This window comes from Diabrotica virgifera, chromosome 4 (assembly GCF_917563875.1).
Source record: "Diabrotica virgifera virgifera chromosome 4, PGI_DIABVI_V3a".
In the NCBI taxonomy this organism is placed as follows: domain Eukaryota; kingdom Metazoa; phylum Arthropoda; class Insecta; order Coleoptera; family Chrysomelidae; genus Diabrotica; species Diabrotica virgifera.
The window spans coordinates 72,155,346-72,172,652 of record NC_065446.1 but is presented as its reverse complement, the minus strand read 5'-3'; the positions used below and the strand labels follow the sequence as shown (position 1 = coordinate 72,172,652).

At 31.9% G+C, this 17,307-nt stretch overlaps 1 protein-coding gene across 1 annotated transcript; it reads left to right on the top strand.

Annotated features, from left to right (window-relative positions):
- Window positions 1-5,458: 5,458 nt before the first annotated feature.
- LOC114324753 (uncharacterized) lies at window positions 5,459-6,157 on the top strand. Its single transcript, XM_028272584.2, has one exon. It carries the CDS (start codon window positions 5,459-5,461, stop codon window positions 6,155-6,157), a length of 699 nt encoding a protein of 232 aa, XP_028128385.2.
- The last annotated feature ends 11,150 nt before the right edge of the window (window positions 6,158-17,307 follow it).

Genomic DNA, 17,307 nt, shown 5'->3' with positions numbered 1-17,307 from the left:
ACGCGAATATCCTTTAAGGTGTACAATAAATTAATTTATTTACAAATGTAAAAAATCCAGGCCCGGATTAAAAAATATTAGAAAAATATTCCGACCCAAAAACAACACCCTGTACATTAATTTTTTTTAAATGGATTTTTTAGTTGAAATGAGGATGAAAAACTAAATTTAGTGGTATACTTTTAATTTTCGGCAAAATGATTTTTCTGGTCAAATTTTGAATTTGAATTCTGAAATTATGTGAATTGCGAGAGCTCTAAGTAGAAAAAAAAAAATAAAATACAACTTACAAATGGTTAACCGCACTGTATATTTATTTTATATTTAACACGCGGATATTTTTTAGGTGTCCAATCAATTATTTTATTTACAATTATAAAAAATCCAGGTCCGGATTAAACATTATTGTAAAAATGTTCCGACCCCAAAAAACACCCTTTATATTAAATTTTTTTAAAATGGATTCTTTAGTTGAAAAGAGGGTGAAAAACTAAATTTAGTAGTATACGTTGAATTTTCGGAAAAATGACTTTTCTGGTCAAATTTTTTAGCTCTAAGTAGAAAAAAAATTATATACACCTTACAACTTGTTAACCACACTGTATATTTATTTTATATTTAACACGTGAATATTCTTTTAGGTGTGCAATCAATCATTTTATTTACAATTATAAAAAATCCAGGTCTGGATTAAAAAATATTGTAAAAATGTTCCGACCCAAAAAAATACCCTGTATATTAAATTTTTTTAAAATGGATTTTGCATTTGAAAAGAGGATGAAAAACTAAATTTAGTGGAATACTTTGAATTTTCGGCAAAATGATTTTTCTGATAAAATTTTGAATTTGAATTCTGAAATTATGTGAATTGCGAAGCTCAAAGTAAAAAAAATTAAAATATGATTTAATTTTAATTAATACCATGATTTAATCTAAATTGATAAAATGTTAAAACATTTCAGTGTTTTTTTATTATCTGTGACAAATAGTTTATGGCGAATATTCATCTTTAAATAATGAATAAATAATAAAGACTCAATAAAGAATACATCACTTTAATCAACAAAGTATCTAAAAATTATAACAAAACAGAGAAAATGTGCATAACTATTCAAAACATAACTATTCAAAACTAAAGTACTTATTCAAAATTACCACCATCAAAAATTATTGTTATGTGTCAAAATGTTAATATTTTACCAATTTAGATTAAATAATGGTATTAATTAAAATTAAATCATATTTTAATTTTTTTTACTTTGAGCTTCGCAATTCGTATAATTTCAGAATTCAAATTCAAAATTTTACCAGAAAAATTATTTTGCCGAAAATTCAAAGTATACCATTAAATTTAGTTTTTCAGCCCCTTTTCAAATGCAAAATCCATTTTAAAAAAATTTAATATACAGAGTGTTTTCTTTTGGGGTCGGAATATTTATACAATATTTTTTAATCCGAACCTGGATTTTTTTTATTTGTAAATAAATTAATTAATTGGACACCTAAAAGAATATTCGCGTGTTAAATATAAAATGAATATACAGTGCGGTTGACAAGTTGTAAGCTGTATTTTAATTTTTTTCTACTTAGATCTCTCGAAATTCACATAATTTCAGAATATAAATTCAAAATTTGACCAGAAAAATCATTTTGCCAAAAATTCAAATTATACCACTAAATTTAGTTTGTCATCTTCTTTTCAACTGAAAAATCCATTTTAAAAAAATTTAATGTACAGGTTGTTGTTTTAGGGTTGGAATATTTTTCCAATTTTTTTTAATCCAGACCTGGATTTTTTACAATTGTAAATAATTTAATTTATTGTACACCTTAAACCAAATTTGCGCGCCAAATATAAAAAAAATATACAGTGTGGTTAAAAAGTTATGAACCAATTAAGAAAATGGCAAAATAGATAAACACTCAGTATCTTTGTTATTAATGGAGTAGGACCCATTAAGTATAGTATTTTTGAGACCGCGTAAGTGTCCTCTTTCTTCAGTTAACGTATGTTAATTTCCCAATGAAACACCCTGTATAATTAGCTTTATTAGTAAAAATGTGTAGCCCCATTCTTTTTGCTTAATGATGTGAACGATTGGACCAGGTCCACCTTTCTTCTTGCTATGATATCGATGTCGTCTGTATCGACTAGTATTTGTACACTTCTATTAACCCTGCTGTCCTGTTCGGGTCTATTTGACCCAAAAAATAATTTATTTCTTATTTTACAAATTATTACGCGGCGTAACGATTTGGTGTTTTGTGACTTTATTACCTAATATGAGGCCTTTCAATTGCATATGAGATAAACAATCAACTTCCTGATTTTTTTGACAAAATGAAATTGTTACCTAGGGTACGTTCGGGTCAATATGATCCGCGTATTTAAACCGTTAAAAATAACCTGTGTATGTATGTTTAGTTGGCAGTATTCATATTCTCTATTATTTATATATTCATATTATTATTATAATATATTATAATATTCATATTCAGAATAAACATATTCTATATTTTCAGTACCTTTGTGTTTGTCAGCCGGATACGTCTGTAAATAAAAACAGGTTTCTGCAAGCTAGAACTTGTAAAATAAACTGTAGTATTGCTGCTGGCCGATGTTGCAAACCAAATTATAAATATGACCAACAAGGACGGACAGCATGCCTTTGGAGCTAACTGGAAAGGCATGAATAAAGTTGGTTTCCAAGCAAACATTGGCCTTTTATTTTTAGCTCTAGTTTATAAGTCCCATGGTAAATCAACTAAAAGTTTGTGTAATGAAGAAACAGCTCATAGTATATTTCAATCAATAATGTCGCTTGACAATTTACAAAAAGTTTGCAAGTAATACGTTTTGATAACAAAACTGCTAGAAATGATAGAAGACGTTTTGATAAACTTACTACACTACGTGAAATTTATGAACATAGGTAGAAAATGTACCAAAACTTTTTAACCCTAGTGATTAAAATGTTACCGTCGATAAGCAACTTGTTGCCTTTAGAGTCCAATGTCCCGTCAAGTGGTACATTCCAAGCAAGCTAGCGAAATATGGCACAAAAGTTTGGGTTTTATGCAATTATGAACAGTAAAACTTTTTATGCTCTCTGGATTGCGGATCTATACAGGAATGCGTGTGATGTGTGATTTGAGTAGTGATTTGGAAGGCCACAATATTACGTGTAATAATTTTTCACATCGTGAAACTTAGGAAAATTTCTTTTAAAACAAGGTAGGTAAAATGCCGGGATTATAAGTAAAATAAACAGGAGCCTTCAGCAAAAATTGCGAATAAAGAAGTTCATTGCTCGTCTTTTTTGTTTCAGGCAAGATACCACTGTTGTTGACAGTATTCCTAAAAATAATAAAAATGTTGTTCTTATGAGTACTTTGCATCATGAATCGATGCATCATGCATCACTTTCATCAAATGAAAAAGTCCCAAATTATTTTATATTACAATTCCAATAAGGGAGCAGTGGATACTCTAGATTAGCTTGTTGGGACTTATACATGTGAGAAGAGATAAATCGCTGGCCAATGATTGTTTTTTGTAATCTTCTGAACATATCTGCCTACAACGCGTTCGTCTTATGGTCATCAATAAATATCCAATGTAATACCATGGCAAAACGGCGAATTTTTCTTGAGGAATTTGGAAAAAACTAATGAAACCAGTAATCATTTCCAGAAAAAATATACCAATAACCAAAGGCTCTCATAAACTGGTAAAAAGGACACTAGCAGGAACAAGTAGACAAGATGGAAATGCTAGTGAACCGTCTATGGACAATTTAACTCCGCCTGCTAAACGATCACGCTGTAAACCTGCCCTAAAAACGATAGAAGGACTAATTATACAGGGTGTAACAAAAATACAGGTCATAAATTAAACCACATATTCTGGGACCACAAATAGTTCGAATGAACCTAACTTACCTTAGTACAAATATGCACACAAAAGAAGTTACAGCCCTTTGAAGTTACAAAATGAAAATCGATTTTTTTGAATATATCGAAAACCATATCGAGATTTTTTGTTGAAAATGGACATGTGGCATTCTTATGGAAGGAACATGTTAAAGAAAAATTAAAGTGAAATTTGTGCACCCCATAAAAATTTTATGGGGGTTTTGTTCCCTTAAACCTCCCCAAACTTTTGTGTCCGTTCCAAATAAATTATTATTGTGGTGCCATTAGTTAAATTCAATATTTTTAAATCTTTTTTGACTCTTGGTATTTTTTCGATAAGGCAGTTTTTATCGAGTTGCGGCTTCTTTTTTAATATGTTTACGTAAAAAATTTATGAGGGTTTTGTTCTTTTAAACCCCCCAAATGTTTGTGTACGTTCCAATTAAACTATTAGTGCGGTACCATTAGTTAAACACAGTGTTTTTAAAACTTTTTTGACTCTTTGTATTTTTTTGATAAAGCATCTTTTATCGAGATGTGGCTTCTTTTTTAATATGGTTAAAAATATACTTAAAAATGTAACTCATAAATAAATTTTCATATTATTACCAAGTCTCCATAATCGTACTTTACCATATACAAATATGTGGTGGATTTGACAAATATTCAAATATCTCGATAAAAACTGACTTTTGGAAAAAGTACTAAGAGACAAAAAAGTTTTTAAAAACTTGTGTTTAACTAATGGCGCTACAATAATAATTAAATTGCAACGTACACAAAAGTTTGGGGGGTTTAAAGGAACCAAACCCCCATAAAATTTTTATGGGGTGTCCAAATTTGATTATCATTTTCTCTTAAAATACTACTGCCATAAGAATACCACATGTCCATTTTCAATAAAAAATCTCTAATAGTTTTCGATATATTGGAAAAAATCGATTTTCATTTTGTAACTTCAAAGGGCTGTAACTTTTTTTCCGTGCATATTTGTACTAAGGTAAGTTAGGTTCAGTCGAACTATTTTTGGTCACAGAATATGCCATTAAATTTATGACCTGTATTTTTGTTACACCCTGTATATCATAAACATAACGTATGGTCCTAAAGTTTTGGGAAAAATTTCACCTGGTCTGATTGAGAAGCAAAATGCACTTAACAAAGAAGGCCATGGAATTGAAATGTCATCAGTTATTGACATTTAATAAACAAAGCAGAATATTTTGGTTTGTGCTCTGCAAAATGTCTTATAAAATTGATATTCGTCGAGGTCTTTATAATATGGTTAGGCGAATGTCGAAACGAGATATTGTTAATACCTATCGAGATCAAAACATAAGCAAATCGACAATTTATCGCACAATCAGAGAATGTAAAGAAGGGATACCATATGTTAACTTGCGTAAAAGTGGCCGACCGCGGATTTTGAACAGCTAAGAACAAAATTGGGGTTTCACAGCGAAAACTGGCCAGAAGATTTCATGTTGGAAAGACTACAGTAGACAGGACCCTATCGAGTAACAATATTATCTATCGGAAAAAAATGAAAGCTCCAAAATACACAGAGGATCAATTAGAGAGAATTCCGAGATGTTGCCGCGCGTTAAGGCGAGTGCATTTCGTCAACAAGTTGATCGTGATGGACGATGAAAAATATTTTATTTTGTCCAACTCTGAGATGAAGGGTAACGATGGGTTTTACACGAACGATTACGAAAATGTACCTGATGAAATAAAATTCAAAAGTAAGAAAAAATTTGAGGACAAAATTTTGGTATGGTGTGCAATTTCTGAGGCTGGCTTTATCTCACAGCCCTACATTGGTGTTGTTCGAGGCGAAACCTTAAACGCAAATATTTATATTCAAATATGTCTCTCTAAATTGCTTCAGTTTGTGAACACACATCATGCAAATGATCAAATAGTCTTTTGGCCAGATCTTGCTTCATGTCATTACGCGAGGATCACAAGGGACTGGTACGAAACTAACAACATTACCTTTGTACCGAAAGCAGACAATCCCCCCAACCTACCTCAGGCTCGTCCAATTGAAGAGTTCTGGGCAATATTAAGTCGGAAAGTCTATAATAACGGATGGGAAGTACAAAATCAGGAACAGTTAAGACGCCGCATATATACAAAAATTAAAGAAATTGACGACGAGGTCGTCCGAAGGATGATACAACGTGTCAAGGGAATTATTAGGCAAATCGAAAATAATGGTCCCTTGTCTGTCATTTGAATTTTGATTTATAATAAGGATAGTTAAGCTAAATTGTTGAATAATTTAATAAAAATATAAGATTATTGTGGTCAGAGTTATATGCTTTTGAAATTTTTCCCAAAACTTTAGGACCATACGTTATTTGTAAAATCAATTCTTTTTATTACTGTCCCAGTTTTAAACTGAATTAAATTTTTGTAGATATTTGCTACTAGGCTTTTTTGAAAGAAAAAAATACTTTTATTTTTGTTAATGTTAATATTAATTTTAAGGTTTAATTTATATTAACAACATAATTTTTGTTTAGTTAACCATAATTTCTTGTTAATAAAGTTTTATTAATCACCATTAGCTTATTTTATTTCCATTAAGGAGCGTAAACCATTGTTGGGTCCTATTGACCCGAACAGTACATTTGTGTAGTTGACTCGAACGGGACAGCAGGGTTAATAACGATCCTTCTTGTTATTATTCCAGACCCTGCAATAGCTTTCTCTATGGCAATGTTGAATAGAAGGCAAGATAGGCTATCTCCCTGTCGAAGTCTTGCTTGTGTCTGGAAAAGTATTGATACTACGTTCTGCACCGCCTCTAAGAGTTATTAACATCTTTAACTATATCATCTATAGAGTAGTATATGTAGTATATTTTCAGTTCTAATAATGTATATTTTCGACATATTTTTAGAGAAAAATTTAACACAGTGACGAGTATATTCTTCTACTGCAGTCGAGTACTTATTTATTTCATGAGTGATCCCGTTAGTTTTTACCTCCCTCTTTATGAACTATAGTTTGTTTATCGTTATGCAAAATAACTTTTCCTGCCGACATCTGCAGCACACATCACACATCCCTCATCATATACGCCTTATGTTACCCTTCAACAAAAGCGTAATGCCTCTCCCGTCTCGACTACTTACTTTGCCATCCCCAGACGCATTCTCCAAAGTGATTCGCATCAAGAATCAGCCAACTATGACAAGTGCTCCGCATCATAATTACGAACCCCCTGAAAAGTTGTCGGTGGTGTTGGAACGTCGATATGGACTCAAGGGGATTGTCACATATCTATTATAACAGACGCGTCTGTCCATGATTTATGTTAGGAAGTTCAATTGATTGTGTGCAGTGCGGATTTGGGGTCGAAGGGCTATGCGAAATATCCTGCTGATGTTATTTTGATTGGCGAACTAATTGTTTTCCGATTGGGGCTGTATAAATCTGACTGTACCACTTTACCGAGGCTATCTGTCACAAACTTTCATCGCTACAGATTGATTTTTAATTTTTCATTAGGAAGACATTTGCATAAAACGTGATTAGGTTTTGTAACGTTATAACGTAACATGTTTATTAATTTTAAATTTAAATGATAATTTAATTTCTACTGAATTTATTAATTTTTAAGTCTCCGTTCTGTTTTCCTATTTTTTGTAAAGAAATATTTGGTGTGCTCTCTTTTTTATCAGCCAAATATTATATCTTTATCATGCCCGTATTCAAAGACAACAACTAAACAATCACAACCATATATTAATTTTCTATGATTATGTGCTACACTTCATTTGTCAGTTGGCAACCCTTAACTTTCCTTCCCTTCTGTCTGTCATATCAGTCTCAGTTTAGTAGAAATGGAAATGATTTTTATCTAAGATTATTTATCTCGTCCGTCATTTCTTGGGGTGAGTAATATTTTAATACTTGTATCTTGATTCCATTATATTTAATAGATCAGCAATATCCATGGTATTTTTGAAAATTTCTATTTTTTATACATAACCTCTACAACCCACTTGTCGTTTTAACTGTATAAGACATTTATGCAGTTAGTATCTTTAATTACTAATAGTTATAAATGTACTAAGGGTAATATAAGAATAACACCGCTTGAGAACAATGGTGTATATACCGAGGGCCTTTGGCCCGAAGGATATACGTTGACCGAAAACGTTATTATCTTTAATACCCGTGGTGCCTTCAACGTTTAATGTCCGACTAAATTATTCTTTATATGCAAAAATTTTGAATGAATTTTGAATTAATTATAATCAACTATTTTCAATGGGAAATAAGCCACGATTTTACAAAAAAAATGATTTTATTAACGTTTTGACGCCCAAGTCGGGTGTCGTTGTCAAAACACAAAATAATACTAAATTAAACAAAAATGTTGTTGCTTAGTAAAAAATTCTTCTAATAATTTATTTAATCAGACACATTTATATCGGCAATTCAGACATGTATTATAAATTTTAACGTAGAAGACTTTAAAATGATATTGCCAATATTGATGAGTTCTATATCTGATGTATTCTATCTAATACTAAACCTAACAATAAACAAGAAAGAACAAATAATTGTATTTATAAAATACCTTGTCAATGCGAACAATTTTATTTAGGTGAGACATCAAGACCATTATACGTTGGAATAAGTGAACATCAGTCTTATATTAAAAATAGAGAATTTGATATGTCATCTCAAATATGTCAGCATGCATGTGATAATGAACATAGAGTTCAGTGGAGAGATTCAAGTATAGTCCTGAAAGAAACAGATAGTAAAAAGAGAGAAATCAAAGAAGCGGCTCTAATTATGCTAAATGAAACCAATTGTGTCGCAAATTGCTCGGTAGAATGCAGCAGGATGTGGTTACCCATACTAAAAGAGGAAGTCAATAGAAAGAAAATACCACGATTAGTAAGTCAGTAACATATCGAGTTAGTACATATTTTATATTTTAGTATTATGTATATAATATCTATATATTATTAATATTATTTATGATTTAAAATAGCATATACAGGGTGAGTCACCACTAACGGGACGGAAGATTACAGCGAAATGGTAAAAGATTTGAAAAAATTTTTAAATTAGTAGCTTGTAAGTTGATACAATCTACATTTTAAAATTATTTTTAAATATACAGGGTGTCCCAATAAATGGCGGAGTATCAAAGTTTCATTTTTTCTTATGGAATACCCTATATTTTATTGCATTTTTTAATTTTCCGCAAAAAATAAGTTATAGTTTCATAAGGCTTCCCTGTACCTATGTATAGAGTGTTCTGAGTTATGTTGACTTTTATTAAAATGTAAAGTTTTAAAAGAAGGCTTATTCTCAAGTTATTTAAGAAATTATAAAAAAAATTACTTCTACATTTAATTATTTGGATATTGGTTGAAGGTATTTCATGATTAATTATTACACATTTATTTACAGAGTGTTCAAAACTTACAGTTTCATTATTGGATTATTTAATGTGTCATATGATTCTTATTTCAAATGGAATACCATGTATATTAATAAATAATTATACTAAAAAAATTTACCTCTTTCGAATGATGTATGGATATCCTATACCTAGGTCTCAAAGTTTTTGCGTAATTTACAATTATTTAAATTATTAATCTGCAAATCGATTTTAAAACAAAAGATGTAGTTAATTAATGGCATTGTATGACATTCTCACCTTATGACAGTACGGTCTGGTAATTATTTTATAATTAATGTATTTTATGATTGATTATTACATATTTATTTACAGGGTGCTCAAAATTTACAGTTTCATTATTGGATTATTTAACCCTCCGTTACTCGCACACGGTGTGGGAGACCGGGCCTGTAAATAAATTCCTGTAACTCTGCTTGTAGTGGGGATTTTGAATGGCTACTTCGTATACTTCTTCAGTGGTCAATCAACTGTGGGTAAAGTCAGTTCGCAGTGTAAAAAATAGTACTGTCCTTTTGTTATTACGCAACACGGTCCCGTACACCGTGTGCGAGTATTTGTGCACCAATTTTTGTGTTTGGATCACACATCGATATTTTTAATTAGTAAGGTAATTTAAGATCTTTTCCTTATTTTCAATGTTTATAGATTAGTTTATTTATATTTATATATATATATAAATATAAATATATAACTTACCCAGAACCATCAGAATGAGGTTTAGGGAGATATGTGGTTTACCAACAGAACAAGTACCAGTCGTAACACCAGGAACTTCAGATCGCTGTGCTGTTTGTGATTGGAAGAAAAATAGAAAAACAAAGTTTTACTGCCAAATATGCTCAAAATATCTGTGTTTGGAACACCATTGTTCCAATGAATGTGACACCATTGTGTATTTCATGTTTTAAAAACGTTAGTTAATTTTTATAACTTTTTTTGTTACTACAATTACTCTTTATTTTTAATTTTTTTGTGTATTGAATTAAGATCTAAAGTTCTTAGTACACAAATTTAACCATATTCAATTTTTTTTCACTTCCAAAGTTTTTGTATATACATATAAATGGATAACAATGAAAATTATTAAATTTTTGATTAAAGTAATATAATGTGAACACAAACGCATATCTACAAAATTATATGATCATATATTCATTAAATAATTTAATCGTACACAATTTTGCAAAAAAAATAATTTTAAAACACTGCTGACCCATATTTTTGGACCCGGTCTCCTGCACCGTGCGCGAGTATCCGATCACAAAAAGTTGGCGCGAGTAACGAAAGGTTAATATGTCATATGATGCTTATTTTAAATAAAACACCATGTATATTAATAAATTATTGTACTAAGCACAGGTTCCTCTTTCGGATGGTATAGGGATATTCTATAACTAGGAATTAGAGTTTTTGCGTAATTTACAATTTTCTTAAACGGTAAATTGATTTTAAAAATAATATTTATAGTATAGTTACTCTCGATTTTTAAACTGTACTAAATAAATGTTTGTTTACTGAATCATAAAGAAATGAAAATTATGTCTATTTACTAGACCATTATTATGAAAAGTAGGTATATTTGTCGGTATACAATACATTAAAAAAATCAGGATCTTCTATAAAGTCTAAAGTCCATAAACGATAAGTTAAATATTTATCGTAATCCTGTTCGGTCTAATATTGGTGTAGTTGAGTTTTATACGGATTATAGTGGTTTCTATTAAGTATTCTAACAGGCGTTTGACTGATTTACAATTCACCCGAAATTTTTTCTTTACTAGTATTTGGGTTTTCCGTAACAGAAAGCAGGACATCAAGCTCCTTGACGTCATCACAAATAACTGGTTTATTTTTATTTAACTTTCCGCATACAACATTACCAGTAGCACGGAATCTATTGAAATCTCTCAAAAACGTCCTTTGTTGCCTGTCTTCTATCAGGATACTTTTGAGCGTAAACTTAAGAAGGTAAGATACAATTTTGCAAACACTCCCCAATGCAAAGTACCATGTCTATTCTTTCGTAGATAACGTGATTATTCATTTTTAGGAACAATTAAATTTGAATATCATACACGAATGTTTATATTTTTGATAATTACCAGACCGTACTGTCATAAAATGACGATGTCATACAATGAGATACATCTTTTGTTTTAAAATCGATTTACAGATTAAGAATTTAAATAATTGTAAATTACGCAAAAACTATTAGACGTAGGTATAGGACATCCATATACCATTCGAAATAAGTAACTCCGTTTAGTATAATGTGTATTAATATGCATGGTTTTCTATTTAAAATAAGCATCATATGACACATTGAATAATCCAATAATGTAACTTTAAATGATGAACACCCTGTAAATAATTGTGTAATAATTAATCATGGAATACATTCAACCAATATTCAACTATTTAGATGTAAAATATTTTTTTCGTAATTTTTTAAATAACTTGAGAATAAGCCTTCTTTTAAAACTTTACATTTTAAGAAAAGTCACCATAACTCAGAACACTCTGTACATAGGTATAGGGAAGCCTTATGAAACTATACCTTATTTTTTACGGACAATTAAAAAATGCAATAAAATATAGGGTGTTCCATAAGAAAAAATAAAACTTTGATACGCCGCCATTTATTGGGACAACCTGTATATTTCAAAATAATTTTAAAATGTCGATTTTATCAACTTACAAACTACTTATTTAAAATGTTTTTCAAATCTTTTACCATTTCGCTGTAATCTTCCGTCCCGTTAGAGGTGACTCACCCTGTATATGTTACCGGCCAAACACGATGCTATCCTAAGCGCGTTAGGATAAACTAGTATGGCCTAGGCCTAACTAGATTGTCCTAGGCCAAACTAGTTTATCCTGATATAAATACACACACTTCAGGCCAAACTAATTTATCCTGATATAAAGACGCACACTTCAGGCCAAACTAGTTTATTCTGAAGTGTATGTTTTTATATCTGGATAAACTAGCTTAACCTAGTCTAAACCAATTTAATCTAGTCGAAAGTACATAATTGATTACAGTTTGGTTGCTGATTTAAACGTAAGTTTAGAAGACACTATTAAGAGTTGTAAGACTTTTAATTATTTAGGTCAAATAAAAAACCGAGATGGCACTTGTATGAAAGATATAGAAATGAAAATGTGTGTGAGTGATACGGAAGAACACTCGGAAGAACTAAAGAAAACAAAAAAGGATTTTTCCGGGTATAGTGCTGAATATTACCCTACAAGAGCCGAAGAATGACCAGTGACAACAATAATACGAAATAAAATACGAAGAGTTGAATTGGAGTTTATGAGAAGGTGTCTACAAATTGCCAGGTAAGATAGAATAAGAATAAAGGAAATATGAAACAGAATAGAAGTAGAATGCTCAATTACAAAAAAGTTGTGGTAGTAAAAGTAGAGCCCTATATTAGTACGGGCATGTACAAAGAATGCCGGAGCACAGGTGGCTGAGCAGATTACTGAACTAGGACCCGCAGGGAGGAAGACGGAGAGGAAGACCTGTTCTAAGATGGAAAACTCACATAGGAAATGCTATGATAGGTAGAGACCTCAGAGATGGCAACTGGGAGAATAGAGTGCCATGGAAAACGAAAACGGCAAACTCATAATGGGAAAAAGCCAAGAAGAGGAGAGTGATTCAGCGAACTAGTAAGGCTTAATATAAATAATAAATTTAATAAAGTACTTCGTTCTTGGAAAAATAATCATTTTTATTACAACTATAATTATTCTTAACAAACAAACAATAATATTGATTTATATTCGCGGTTGGACGGACAGACAGCCTATATCAAATTTCTCACCTTTAGTACCACCCTTGGATTACAAGCTTTCATTTGACACCTCATTTTTCATTCTACCTGGTATAATGACGGAGCAGTTGAGTTCACGGACAGACAGATAAACGGACGGACAGACGGATTTGAATAATTCAAGGTTTTCACATTTTTTGAAATTGGTGAAAACAATAATATTAATTCGTACTCGATTTTAATCGTAAGTGTATCCCTTCTTATAATCTATGAAGAAAACCTCATCCTTTTTTTATTATTTTTTATATTATTTATTGATACAAGAATATAGTGATTTATAGCATGTATCAATATCTTCATTCAATGTATCATATGATACAATATATCGATTTATAATTTTTTTGACATCGCTGTTGGGACGTGATTTGGGATTTCCCCTCATGTAAAAGTCCTTACGTGTTCACTAAATTACTTTTGACTCGGCTAAATTGGTTTAGACTAGGCCGTACTAGTTTATCCTGAAGTGTGAGTCTATATTATATCAGGATAAACTAGTCTGGCCTGAGCCAAACAAGTTTGGCCTGAAGTGTGTGTATTTATAGTTTGGCCTAGGCCATACATATTCTTCTTAATGTGCCTATCCGTCACGAATGTTGGCGATCATCATGGCAATCTTCACTTTATTTGCAGCAACGCGGAAAAGCTGCACAGATGTTTTGTTTAACCAGGTTCTGATGTTCTTCTTCTTCCTGGACCTCGCTTTCCAAATATTTTTCCTTGCAGCATGGCTTGTAGGAGGGCATATCTGGATTCATTTCGCATAATGTGTCCAAAGTATTCAAACTTTCGAGATTTGATCGTGGTTAGTACTTCTCGGTTCTTCCCCATTCTTCTAAGAACCTCCTCATTTGTGACCCGATCAGTCCATGGGATTTTAAGAATTCTCCGATATAGCCACATCTCAAATGCTTCCAATTTTCGGCACATATCCTCGTTCAAGGTCCATGATTCAACATCATAAAAAAGGACAGAGAAGACGTAACATCTCAGCATTCTTACTTTTATACCAAGAGAAAGGTTGTGGCTCTTGAGAAACGCCCCCATACGGTTTAAGATTAATCTAACTTTTCCGATGCGCGCTATTATTTCTTGGTTATTGGTCCATTCTTCATTTATTATGGTGCCGAGGTAGTTGTAGTGCCTCACTCTTTCTGCAGGGGTTTGGTTGGTATAGACTTGACCTTCTGTTATCTTTTTCTTGCTAACGATCATAAGCTTTGTTTTCTTTACGTTTATATTGAGTCCATATTGTTGACTGTAATACGTGATTTTGTCCATGACGACTTGTAGGTCTTCTAGGTTGTCCGCAAATACTATGGTGTCATCTGCATACCTGATATTATTTAGCCGGTACCCGTTTAGTAGAATACCTTTTTCAGTTTCGTGCAAAGCTTCGATAAATATTTTTTCAGAGTAAAGATTGAAAATTAGGGGGGACAAAATGCAGCCTTGCCTCACTCCACGCATGATTTTGACATATTCGGTGAGTTCACCGTCAACTCTGAGGTTTGAAGTCTGATTCCAGTAAAGGTTTCTAATTATTTTCAGATCTTGATTGTTAATTCCTGCTTCTTTTAGTATTTGCATCATCTTGGCGCGTTGTACTCGATCAAACGCCTTCTCGTAATCAACCAGACATGCGTATACGTCGCAATTTACGTCTCTGCATCTCTGGAGTAAGACTTGTATTGAAAACAAAGCCTCTCTCGTACCAACAGCATTTATGAACCCGAAATGGTTGGGCAAAATTTGACTTTGACATAGCTTGTAAATTCTCGTATGGATTACCTTTAGGAACAATTTTAGGAGATGACTCATCAGGCTTATCGTACGGTATTCTTCGCACTTTTTGTCTCCTGTTTTTTTTGAAAGTGCAATAAACTCAGACTTCAGCCATTCTGTTGGTATTTGTCCAGAGTTGTATATATTGTTGAATATCTTTGTGATTATTGCTATTGATTCGTTGTCCATCAGTTTGAATAGTTCTGCTTGTATATTATCGGGACCTGCTGCTTTGCCATCCTTTAGCTGTGTTATGGCAGAATAAACTTCCTGCTGTAATATTCTTGGTCCATCATTTACCTCTTCTTCTAGCTCAAAGGTGTTATCTCTTTGGTCTTCAAATATTAGGCCATACTAGTTTATCCTAATGCGCTTAAGATAAACTAGTTTGGCCTATGGAATCGGGTTTGGCCGGTAACATAAATATTAAAGTCGGAATTTGGTATTAGATTTGACAGTAAACTAAATCTAAGCCCGAACACTCGTGATTTACTATGGAGTCTCTAGCGCGAGACTTTTACTGCCACCTTAAAGACAGCTTTATCGCCGTTGTCTTTTTAAAGACAGATCACATACTATGATTTTTGTGGCGTATATTTTTGAGTTGGGTTGATTTCATGTAATCAAATGAAGTATCTTTTAGTAAAGTCGTCCCAGGAACGCAACTGATCAATATTGGCAATATAATTTAAATATCTTCTACTTTAACCCTTATCCGGGCAAGGTGGTTCCAACGGTCCCGAGACGCCAATTCCTTTATCATAAAGTGATAAAACAATTTTATTGATTTTTATGCATCACTGAATTTGTTTAGAATTACGTTTCCTTCAATATAGTGATGAGCTATTCAAAATATTCATTATCATTTTTAAAATTATTGCGTCGAAAGAGTTTTGTCACGTAAAGGGGCAACATGGGCCCATCGGACCCTGTTTGTATTTATACCTAAAGTCTAAATCTTTGCTACAAAAGTTAATCTAGCAGTCAGGTAATGTTTTTGTGGATTATCTAGACGACTTTTTTGATTCAAGAAAATCCAATAATAAAGTCTAAACGTGTAGCAAACAATGCTTTGATGTGAACATCAAAGAGATGCTTACAGTAGGTGTTTTATCTGTTCTAAATGAATTTTAAACACTGATAATTATTGTTGGAATGCAATAATATTGTTAGGTAGGTACCTATACATATATTGAAATAAATAATTCATCTGCTATCAGTCGTTTAATATCGATGTTAATGCCGACAACTAAGCTCCTAAAATTATATTGAATTACAGTGAAAGTAGATAGCGCGAATAAAATGTCCCGAAAACCATTATCAGCTGTAGAACTGCAAGATATTGCTAGTAATTTATGGGATTCCGATAATCTCTTGAAGTATGTAAGTGACATTGAAAGTGACTGTGAAATTGAAGATCATCTTTCGGAAGCAAGTGAAGAGGATGATCAGCAAGTATTATTGAGTGATAATGAAGAAGAATGTGTAGCTACACGTTCCCAGATTTCAGAGTGTGTAATTTTTGAAACAAAGGATGTAATTAACTGGAAGAGTCAACCAAAACCGACAGGACGTTTGTATGCTATCCTGGGACATAATGTGACATAATAAAAAGCAAAGTGCACAAAGTAATGTTAGCCCCTGGTCAAAGTGTAGATAATCCTGTTGATTCCTTTTGTTTGTTTGTACACGAAAAAATTGTGAACGAAATACTGAAGTGTACAAACAAAAAAGCCGAAAAAGTGCTGGGAATAGAGAACTAGAAATATTGCGACTTTACAGAGCTATATGCTTTTATTGGACTACTAGTAAATGCAGGGCACCTGAGTGCCAACATCCATAATGTAGATATACTTTGGAGTAAATTTTATGCACCTACTATATTTAAAGCTACCATGTGGTTAAAACGATTCAAAAATGTGCTAAGATTTGTTCGATTCGACGATAAGGACACGAGGTCTGAACGAAAAAGAACGACAAATTAACAGCATACGCGATGTGAGGAATCAAGTCAATCAAATAAAATGGCCTGGTTGATTTACAAAAGCTTTTATTTATTTATTAGTTAAGTCTTTATTTGGCTCCAAATGTTTATTACTTGTGAATAAATATTTTTTCTACAACAGTTTACTTGCATTTCATTATTTTGTGCAAATCTTTCAGGTAGATCGCACCCTCGAGGTAGACCGCATACTATAGTAGCACCTTTTTTTAATCTAGACAATTTAAATTTAATAAAAAATAAAAAAAAGATTATTAGAACTATATGGGTAAATATGAATAGTACATTCAAGAACAGTGGTG